An 11,247-nucleotide genomic window follows, 5' to 3' on the forward strand; every position below is an offset into this window, starting at 1 on the left:
AGCCTTGCCGCCCCTTCCATAAAACCCTAGCCAAATCCTCTCTTACCATACACGGCATTACCATCTTTACCCTTCTTCCATCCCAATTTGCCCTAGCCAAAACCCCCAATTCTCCATAAGAAAACCATTTCCTTTTAGGAGTCTTGACTTCCTCCAATTCAAATCCCTTAATTTAAGGAATTGATAATCCTCTTCAATTCCTTAAATCCCTCACCCCTTAAACCTCTCAAGTCAACATTGACTTTCCAAACTAGCCCCACCGAATCCTCAAGGATTCCTACCACTTAGGAATCTTTCCAAAACCTTCCACTCATCAATTTCAGCAACCCTAGTTGCCTTGCAAGCCGAAACCCTAGCCTCCATCCACCTTGGTGCCAACCCTAATTCCCATTGGTTAATTTCGGCAACCCTAGTTGCCTCATACCCGAAACCCTAGCTTCACTATCTCTCATCAACCCTAGCCGTCCATAGTGAATTGCATGCCCTAAACACTTAGCCTACCCAATTCCACCATCATCTCCATCATTCCACCTCCCAAACACCTACCCTTTGTTGAACTCCAAGCAAGTTGACAAGATCACTCGGTCACCAACATCATCAAGGCGAGCTCGTGGACTTAATGTTTAAGGACAAGACCGGGGTCCCTAACACACTAACACCCTTACCCTATATGCAGAACCAAACTGCAAATGGGCGCAAAAAGGGAACAGAAATGGAAATGAACACAAAATAAGGATTAGAATAGGTGAAGGTTCCCAAAAACATACACAGTAACTTTTTGCTCTCTCTCCCAATCAATTACTCTCACCTATGTTCATGTTATTTGTATATTTGTTTCCTATTAATCATTCCACACATCAATCCATGTGCCCAAAGGCTACTTTAAAAGAAAATAAATTAGATTCAGAAATTGGGTTGATTGTTATACCTATTCTTCTATGCATAAATATTAAAACACGGATGTTTATCAGAAAGCATGGTCAAGGTATATCATTGCCCAAAAATAGGCCAGAGCATATAGATGACCTGTCACAGGCTCTCATCTATCCCATGTATGGCCTGAAAAAATAATATCTCCACCTTCTATTTACATCTTCCTGAGGCTTGAGAATCAAAGTAAAGAAACATAAATTGCTTCTAAATTTGGCTGTGGACCATCTTTGTTCAAGAAAACTAAACAACTTTTAACCAATTCGTGCAGAAACAGAATACATTTCAAAGCTTTCTCCAGATTCCCTGAGGCTGTGTAGCATACAGTAGGCAATGTCTTTAAGCTAATGCACAATAATCTATTGAGTTGTTAACACTTAATATGAGAAGAAATTGTTTGCAAACATTCATATAGATGGAACTTCAAATGAATCATTTCCATTCACCCAATTGCAACAGCGTATGTGGAATTGGTGAAACTAATTAGAATTTTGTTTTTTAGATGACACATCGATACTAATTAGAATTTTTAGTGAATTTCTCTTTTTTTAGAAGTTACGAATTTGTCATGCATACTAACTGAAAATCGGAAGCATGCATCAAATTAGCAGTTAAAAAATTCTTTCCAAATAGGTTGTTTCTGGTGGGACAAAAAGGAGAAGAAACACTGCTGCCTTCGATTAGAACACCATGGGATAAGAACCAGACAATAATAACTAATAAAAAAGGGGAGGAAATTAAATTAAACCTTTGAAGTTTATATAAAACAACTTACGCCTTCCATTGTGAGACCAGATGTATCAACACCTGAATGGAGACCCATCATATATGGTGTAGGAGCATCAATATAGTCTACTCCACTGAAAAATAGCAATGGAATGTAGACATGCTTCAGCAAAACAAACATACCAAGATTAGACGAGAATCCATAACAAGAATCATAAAAAGGCATCATATAGTAATTGATAGTCTACTATAAATGAATAAAATGTTGCCATTTCCAGACATAATGTAACCTATGATGCAAACATTGTTTTCTATCCCATCAAAAGAGCAGTTGACTTCAAATCCAACCTTACCTGCCACCGAAACGGATAAATTAGATGACATATGGCCTCCGATACAAGAGTTAAAAGTGAATACCTGGCAAAACCAGAATACAGACAACTAAAACACAGGATCTGCATAGCTAGAATGATAACAATGTAGTGAATTATTATAGATGAAGTGAAAAATCTTATACCAATTAGAAAAAATAAATAAATTAATATGATTAATAAGGTGACTACGAAGAATTATAATCAGAATAGGCATTAATTCAATTTTAAACAAATAGCTCAATGTCAAACAAATAAGGGTGAACAGAACCTCAAGGAAGCACACCATTTCTTTTTTAATAAGTAAGGAAGCATACCATTTCTGGCAGGACAACAGCAGTGGTGGGAACCATGATTTTAACCAAAGACAAAGTTATCAATGCCTTCAGAGAACTAAGTTAACTCTCAAGTTAAAAAGACCTTATCCTGCTTTCTGTGCATATTATCTACCATTCAACCCTACTTTGTGAGAGAATAATAGCTTGTAACACCCAGACTCAAATTTTATAGGCTTGGATAAAGATTTTATAACTTTGGACCACGGGCCCAATTAGGCCATACCTATTAATTGAGGATATAGCATTAAGGAGATAGGATTGGATATGAAATTATGGGCCTATATTCGACATGGAGTAGGTTCAGCCCATTAGGCCCATAAATGGATGGATAAGCCCAAGTATTTCTAACTTTAGGCCATTTGATTTTTGGCTGTTAAATTTGTGCAATTGAAAAACCAGCCTCACCCTATCAATTCCAACCCTTTTTCAGCAACTTAAAGTGATTATTATTGAGGTGTTTGTTAGCACTGGAAGTGAAGAGTTGAGTAGCATGATCATATTCATACGTGCATGATAAACAATGTTTTTAAAGTATTATGTATATGGCCCTTTGTTAAAAGCCCCTTTTTTACGTATCAAGTTATGATGAAGGTGATTTTTTAATGTAATTTATCATGTATTTTTACATGCATCAAGATGTGTTTTAATTAATGATTACAGCAAGCTATGTTATTATGCATTTTGCATGCATCATGATAAGATAGATAAAAGACAAGTCATGAAAGAAGCTTTAAGAATGACCGTAAGAGATGTATGGTACCAATGTAGTTATGGGTGTGGATATACAAGCCACGGACCTAAGCGTGGTCCACCATAGTTATGTTATGATAAGTAAGTGGTTCCCCTTGTGGCCATAGGCAGTGGAATCAGTGCACAACCTTTCACACAGGTTAATGTGTGTTGGCCATAAGATAATGATCTGACCAAAGAAAGGGAAAGACATTTTTAATGAGTTATGCATGTTAAAAGTTTATGTTTAGTACAAGTATTGAGATTATGCACGTTTTTCAAGAAAACCCTATGCTTATTATCTTTCTTGTATGATGTATTGCTTATTGAGTATTTGACTCATTTTGGTTGGTTGTGTGTTCGTTTTCATGTTTCTAAAATGTCCAGGTAAAGAAAATCGCATTGACAAGCAGACAGCCAGGCATAAATCAAGTTTTGAGGGATTTTCAGACTTAGTTAGTAAGTGTTTTTACACATAAAGATCAGTTCTAAATTTTGTTGGTATGAGACCCTTTTTTTGTGTTATGTTTTTGGGAAATTATTTTTGATAAATGAGATATTTTTATCAAGTTAGGTCTCTTTACCAGGCACAATTATGAAAGTATATAACACTCCTAACCTATGGGAAGGGGCTGTTACATAGCTTAAGATGTATTCATGTCCACTTTGTCGCCTTCAGGTTGGCTCTTTCAATTGATTAAGCCATAAGCCAATCATTTCATTGAAAACAAAATAAACCAAATCGCTCCATATTATGGACTCATGGATCATCATTGCACATGACAAAATCCTGGTTGTATAAGTAGCATATCTCTCATTAGAGTAGATACACAAGTGCACATAATCATTAGAAATTAAAAAGTTATTCTATAGTTTTTTTAAGTTAGAATACATCAAAACATGCATGGAATTATTAAATTGGTAAAATCATCACATGTTTTTTCACTCAAGACAAGTGTTCAACAGAATATGCCTTACACCAAATAGTATTATAAATACTCCCTATAGTTGGTAATGATAATTTCTATTTTTTTTTAGTTAATCAAAGATATTAAAAATTCAAAAGTCATAGCCCAAGTACACCGGTAGCATACAAGAGAAACACCTAATTAGAAATAGGAAAAAGAGACAAGAAAATCATGGAAACTCTACCCATTACAATCTACAGAATCTACCCAAAGGAACAAAGTATTAAAAAAGAAAATTTCAACCCTCTCCCAAACCTGCTCACAATCCTCAAAACCTATCTCATTCCTTTCTCTCCAAATACACCACATTAGAAAATAGCGGTCATTTTTCATGCTGCTGCAATTTTTCTGCTACCCTGCAACCCCACCCTCTCCAATTGACAAAGAGGTCCACTATTCTTTGGGGGCAGAACCCAGGCCAACTCTACTAAAATTCATGCATCTCTATAAAAGCTTTCTTGGGGATCCTGTCACCACACCATAAGTCATGCTAGAATCTAGTCCTAGCTCATCGCTCACCTCAAGTCAAGTGTGACTAAAAAACACTCTCATCCTCCTAAGATGGGGAGCACACTTTAGCCCAGTTTACTAGGTGGAATTTGAGCTCTTCTCCTAGCCCACTCCATAAAAAGTCTCGTTGTAGCCTCTCTAATTGATTGGCCATGCTAATAGCGAAGAAAACAAAAAGGGGAACTATGAAAGCAAATTCGAGAAAACACTCTTTGTCAAGGTAATCCAAACACCTTAGGACAAATACATCGTCTTACATCCAACCAATCAGCTTATGATCCTCTCAATCACACCATCCAAAATAAACTTGACCCTGAAGGAAGCACCCAAGAGAAGGCCAACATATTTCATGAGCAGAGAGGATAACTTGCAGCCCAAAATGCTAGTCAAAAAGCACCTGGTAACACCCCTTGCAAAATGCAATTATACGATCTCCTCAATGAGAGTCAACATGGAAAACTGGATCAGAGTTTTTTATGCATGTGCCACTCCATAAAATAAAGCAGAAAAATACTTGAAACAAGAACAATTTAATCAGTCCATTAATTTAGATGATTATTATTTAAAAAAAAAAAAAGGAACAACTAGGATCCAATTTTAGTTTGATATTTTGTCATGAGTCTCATCCATAAATCACTTCTAGATGGGAGTTTAAAAAATCAGATGACGGCTGGGAACAGCTCATTGTCATTCAATAAAATGATCACTCTTACTAGGAACAATATCAAGTCTTTAAGTAATGGGGGTACTTGTTTGATCGAAGCAAAATCCTCCTTTCAAGCAACACAGCAACAAAAAGTTTAATTAAGTTGTCAACATCCAAGCACTGTACAAGTGGCTGAAATGATATCTGCATTCATGACATAGAGAATTATTAGCAAATAATAAGGTTATTTTGAACAACTACTGAATTATGTTATTGGCAAAGGAAGCTACACAGCTAAGAAATCATAAAGAAGTAGAGGGTCATACATCAGCATGGGGGAGACCATCCTTGGGTGGAGCCTCCACAGAAAGCAGACAATTCTCTATGGCGAATAAAACCCGATCTTTTCCAGGGTTAGGCAAAGGTACATTGGACACAATATGTGCTATAACATCCCACAATGGCTTGCTGAAATTATTGTACAACTGATAATATTAAATACAATTACAAGAATACAAAAACATTTTTCATTCTAAATGATTGTAGATATAGCATCTATGTCCAGCTTAAATGGACTGAAACACAATCATGATTTTATCTCTAAAGGGCACACACCTACTGCCATTTGGGGAAAAGCAAAGTAAAAATAGTTCCTCAAGTGCACTTCTGATGGCACGGAAACTGGGCAAGCGAGAAACAAGACAGATACATTTGTCAGCAAAAGAATTTGCTGGTATATGGTAAGCTTCAGCAATATCTTCGCTCACTGGATCCCGGAAAGCAATGCAACTAACATAAATTTTTGACCCATCACCCTCTGCAGCAAGAATGAATATTTAAAACAAAAAGAATATCTTTTAGCAATGTATAAGGCATAATCATATAAGATCATGTAAAACGATTTTGAAGAAAACAATAACAGGTTAATAGGCGACTCAAGAAAGTGAACTCTAAGCACAAATATTAGAAACATCTGGACTAAATGATACTGATGTCAAACAGTAATTACTTCTTCACTTCCTTGAAAGGCATAAAAGCTTCGGTTTTCATAATCAACTTTCAAACTTTTCATGCCCCATGGTGAAATATGCTTAGAATTTGAAACAAAATCTTAACTCAGATGGCATGAAACCACTTTGACAAGAAACTTGGCCGAAGCTGGAAATTTAGTTTGGAAGAATTCCTCCCTTTTCAAAGATAATTTTGTAAGAATTCTCTATTAGTTTCATAGTTTCTAGCATGGCATGAAATGATAACCAATGCCGCTGGTCAGTTGTGAAGAAGCAGAAAAGGAGTAATAAGATTACCTATAAAAAAAAAGGTTTTACTTGAAAACAAAAATCAAGCATAACCTGTAGGACAATTAGGGAAAGTGGAGCCTGACATCTATCTGTGGGCTCCAGCAGTTACAAATGCTGGAGCATTAAATGAGTTGTAGCTGAAAGGAACATATGTTCAGGGAGGTTAAACTTCACTCACTGGGATCAAGAAAAAAATAGCAGTACCGAGTAACAGAATGCAAAGTCCAATAGCAGAAAATACTTGGAAGAATGAAAATTTTCACTCAAAACCGTTGAAGGCCATGAACCCTTTGGACCCCAATTCAAGGATATATGACTCTAGAAGCTCCAATATGAGCCATAATCAGTCCAGATCTGTGTGTGTGTGTGTTGGGGGGTGGAGGGGTGCAGAGGACAAATGAACACCGAAGGAAGACAGGGAAATGGGGGGAACTTGGTAATGAAAGTGCACTGAAGGTGAGAGACAATTATGGACTAAAGGAAGTCCCTAATGAAAAAATAGCAAGGAGGGGGAAGATGCACGGACTGGCCAAGAAATCCATGCCGAAACAACAATTTCTTTTGCAGAGGCCAGATAAGGACGGGAATTGACGAGTACCAGATCAGAAAAAACTTGTGCTCACAGAATAAAGGATAAATGGGATAATTAGGAGCTTGTGAGATTCATAAATCTCCTACATGCCATGAGGACTAGGCCACAAAAGCATACAAATAAGATCAAGGAAGTTGCACATGCCCATTGATGGGGCAGCCACAGATGTCACAGTAAACAGACCACAATTTCAGCCAGAAAGAGACAGAGACAAACACATACAAATAGTGGAGGACATAGCACAACCAAGATGGTCACTCTAAAGAAAAATTGACTACACGAAACCTAATTTGTAGGATACAGCTACAAATTGATATGGGACAAAAAGGTTGCTTATCATGTTACTTCAACAGTTACTAGCTATTCTCAAATGCAATGAGTATAGCCCATAATTAGCTAACTAATAAGGTTAAGGTGAAGTTAAACATGGATGTCACACCCGAGCCCCACGGGACCCCAAATTTGTGGTGAATTTTGATCCGCAAGCCCATGACTTCTTGCATTTTTATCGTGTTTTTGCATTTAAGTCTGCCTAGAGCAATCCTTAGACAGATTAGGTGTAACAATCTAAGGAAGGACCAAGCCACATCTGAACCCAAACTCCAAACGGGCTATTCAAAGTTACAATTGGAGCTCCTTGAAATCATTATAAAGTGCAATAACTTCTCCTTCCCAAGTAATAAGGGATCTCATTTATAACCCTCTCATACAAAACCTGGGCTATAATGATCTCCCACCCTAAATCCATGACATACTCATCAGGACATTCCATCATAGGTGAAACTGCTCAAATCCACACTTCTAGTTTGGATTGGCTCTAAAACCATTTGAAATGGCTCAAGGAAGGCCCAAACCACTTCTAAGCTCATACACAAAAATGAATAGTCATCATTACAATTCGAGCCCCTTGAAATCATTATAAATGGCAAGAGCTTTCCCTCCAAGCAATGTGGAATCCTATTCACTACCATCCTATACTCAATCCGAGGTATTACATCAAGAACTTCCCTAATCTTTCATGTCTGTTAAAAGGTCAAAACCCTAAGAAAAAGCCTCAAGATAGTTGCTACCGATACTTGACAGGAGGCTGCCAAAGCTACATCATTTTAGAAGAAAATGTCCTAAAATCCAGATGCCATGAGGCTGAAGGTGTAGGGAGACGAACTAGGAATGTTTTCACTTCCTGATCAAGCAAGAAACCAGAAATTGCCAAGAAAGTGGCTTTCACAACCAGTGAGAAGCAAAAAAACCCTAGTAATTGTAAAGGAAATGTATGTATGCTTCCACTTTGTGATGATCTATACACACATGTGCAATAAGTTAATAACTATTATGATAATGGTTAACGGAGGATAAGAACGAAAACAAAGGAAAAAGTGAAGGAAAGTGACTAAATGGCTGCGTGTGTTGTGTGATTACAGATAACTGATGACTGACGAGTATTAACGGTACCAAAGGATGAGGGGCAGATGGCAACACCACGAATGGCTGATTTGAGTGCACCTAGTGATGTTCGCTTCCCTTTTGACAAGGTTGCACCTGTGGCCACAGATTGGAATCGTGATCTTGAAGATTGCCAACACACAAGATGTAATCGTGTGTAATGAGGATTGCATGGGATGTGTGTGTATAAAGTTAAGGTTATGCATGTTATTTATAAGTGATAACATAGTTAATTTATCATAGTATTTTTTGTCTGATGCATTGCTTACTGAGTATTCAACTCACTATTTGTTATATGTTTTAAACATCCCAAGTGATAAAGAGTTCGATAATGGATCTACAAGCCAAGCTTAGCTCATGGAGACCAAAACCGAGACTTCGATTTACCATCCAATTATTAGAGTTTCTTTACCACATTCTTTTGTGAGTTTGTTTGGTTTGGATAGAGAGATGCTTCCATCTCATCCCATCTCATCTCAATATCCAAACACCACAAAAGCAAACACTTTTTAATTTCAAAGCTTTCACTTTTTCATCTAATTCATTACCTAATTATTACAAATTTTCCAAACTTCCAAAGAAAACACAAAAAACAATTCAAATTTTTCAAATACCAACACAAAAATAATATTAAAATTATATTCTAACAATATTTTAATTTTATAATATTTTTATTCAAATTTTTCTCTCTCCTTTCCCAAAAACCCCATAAAACACTTTAACTCAAACCATTTTACTACTATTCACAAACCATTTCACTACTATTTACAGATCATCTCATCTCATTATCCAATCCAGGCCTAAGAATTTTATCAAGACTAATAAGTTTATGGTTTTGCAATAACTACTAGAATTGAATTTTGTCAACAAAGTTTTGGAGTGTTTTCTATGTTTATGGAATTATCTTATACTTGATTCATGAAATGTTTAAGTTAATAGCATTCCTAACCCAAGAGAAAGGGGGTGTTTACAATTGTGATACCCCCTACTGTCTATTGACTTGTGTGTGTAGCTGGCGTATGGGATCTCACACTACTTGAGAGGGAGAAGTTCTTGTTCTTTATAATGATTCCAATGGGGCTTCAATTGTACCATTGAATAGTGCTTTTAGAGTATGGGCCCAGATGTGGCATGGGTATCCCATTGGGCGTTACAAATAATATCAAAGTCTATCCTAAGAAAAAGTATAAGACTTGAACCGTGCCATATACTATGGACAAGCCTGACAAGGACATCGGGATTTTAAGGAGTGGAGATTGTGATACCTCATATTGTCTACTGACTGATGTATGTAGGCGGTCATGTATGCATTGCTTGGGAGGGAGAAGTTTTTATTCTTTATAAGGGTTCCAATAAAGCTCCAATTATACCATTGACAAGTACTTTTGGAGCCTGATGTTGCTAGGGCCTCCCATTGGGCATTACGACAATGATACTCGTACATGTGATTAGGATCATATTATCCTGATTTCTTAGCTATGCTAAACATGAATCCAAGAACTTAAAGAGTCCAAAAACCAAAAAAATTATAAGAAGTGCATGCAAACGTTAATTATACATATTGGTATCCTAAAATCAATTTCTTTGAAGAAATAAGTGACTAAGATTATGCTTAGTTTAGACGTACCGGTTAAAACAATCGGGTAGCTTCTCGGTGAAGTAGAAGCATCATTGGCATCAAAGCCCGATGAATAAAACTCCACCCCAGCTGGTAGAACACACTGCAATCACAGTCCCAACATTACTTTCAAATTTCCACAAAAGAAAGCGTCTAAAAGAAATTAAGCAGCCAAAGTTTGAGGGCAAAATGAGTGAAAAACGCATTCTTCTAGTGTGGTTGTTGGTCGCGGCAACTTACGGTGGATAGCTGAGGAGGTGGAGGAGGGTAGAGAGAGTGGTTGGGCGGAGGGAACTGATCGAGCAGAGAAGACAGGTACATGACCCCGGTGCCATGAAAACCCCTGTTGCCGTCAAGGGTTCGAATCTCCGGACCAATCCCACACACCACAAAGTACTCGAAGATCCGAGCCATTATTGTTACTATAAAAGCTTATAATTCCGTGCATGCAAGATGGCTGAGACCTATATGGTGTCAAATGAATATGAATTTGATCAATCGGTCTGAGATTTTATTTGGATTGAATTGCATCTTTCTCCCCCTGGGAAGTTCGGGCTTTGATCGTGGAGATTCAAGAGGTGGTTTTGACGCGGTAAGAGAATCTCGGTACGGACGGAAAGGAAACTGATGGCGGAAGTTTAGTTGGTTTGGTTAGGTTACCGAGGATTATTTTTTTAAAATTATCATTCTAAATTTAAAAATTATTATATATTATTATTAACGAATAGGAATATATCTATTATCACTCATCATTTTAATTTTTATTATTTTATTATTATTTTATATTATAATATTAAATAATTATAAATTATTTATTATATATTATTTGTGAACTTATTATTTAATCTCACATAATAAAATATTGAAAAAATGACGAAAAAATAGATGATAAATAGATTTTTTATTATCATATTAACACTCATTTTTCATGATGAAAAATATATCTATACTTATAATTTGATGTACATAACCACATTGGCGGACCTACGTTTATATTAGGGTCATGCCTCCCAAAATTTTTTGAGAACTTAAAATTTTTCCTAGATTTTATTTATAATTTTATATATATATATAT

At 36.5% G+C, this 11,247-nt stretch overlaps 1 protein-coding gene across 4 annotated transcripts in view; it reads right to left on the reverse strand.

The window, feature by feature from the left end:
• Positions 1–10,827, reverse strand: part of LOC122299240 (DENN domain and WD repeat-containing protein SCD1-like) — a 34,232-nt gene extending 23,405 nt beyond the window's left edge. For 2 of the 4 annotated variants that reach the window (XM_043109342.1, XM_043109346.1), the window contains exons 1-8: positions 10,413–10,827; positions 10,182–10,275; positions 8,564–8,650; positions 5,834–6,035; positions 5,545–5,686; positions 5,322–5,422; positions 2,010–2,073; positions 1,706–1,819 (exon numbers count right to left, since the gene is read on the reverse strand). In XM_043109342.1, the coding sequence (XP_042965276.1) occupies positions 1,706–1,819; positions 2,010–2,073; positions 5,322–5,422; positions 5,545–5,686; positions 5,834–6,035; positions 8,564–8,650; positions 10,182–10,275; positions 10,413–10,586 (978 nt within the window). In that variant the 5' untranslated portion in view covers positions 10,587–10,827. The remainder of the gene's footprint in view (positions 1–1,705; positions 1,820–2,009; positions 2,074–5,321; positions 5,423–5,544; positions 5,687–5,833; positions 6,036–8,563; positions 8,651–10,181; positions 10,276–10,412) is intronic. The other 2 variants (XM_043109343.1, XM_043109344.1) reach the window with 2 other exon arrangements.
• Positions 10,828–11,247: the final 420 nt, after the last annotated feature.

Source organism: Carya illinoinensis, chromosome 16 (assembly GCF_018687715.1).
Source record: "Carya illinoinensis cultivar Pawnee chromosome 16, C.illinoinensisPawnee_v1, whole genome shotgun sequence".
Taxonomy (NCBI): Eukaryota; Viridiplantae; Streptophyta; class Magnoliopsida; order Fagales; family Juglandaceae; genus Carya; species Carya illinoinensis.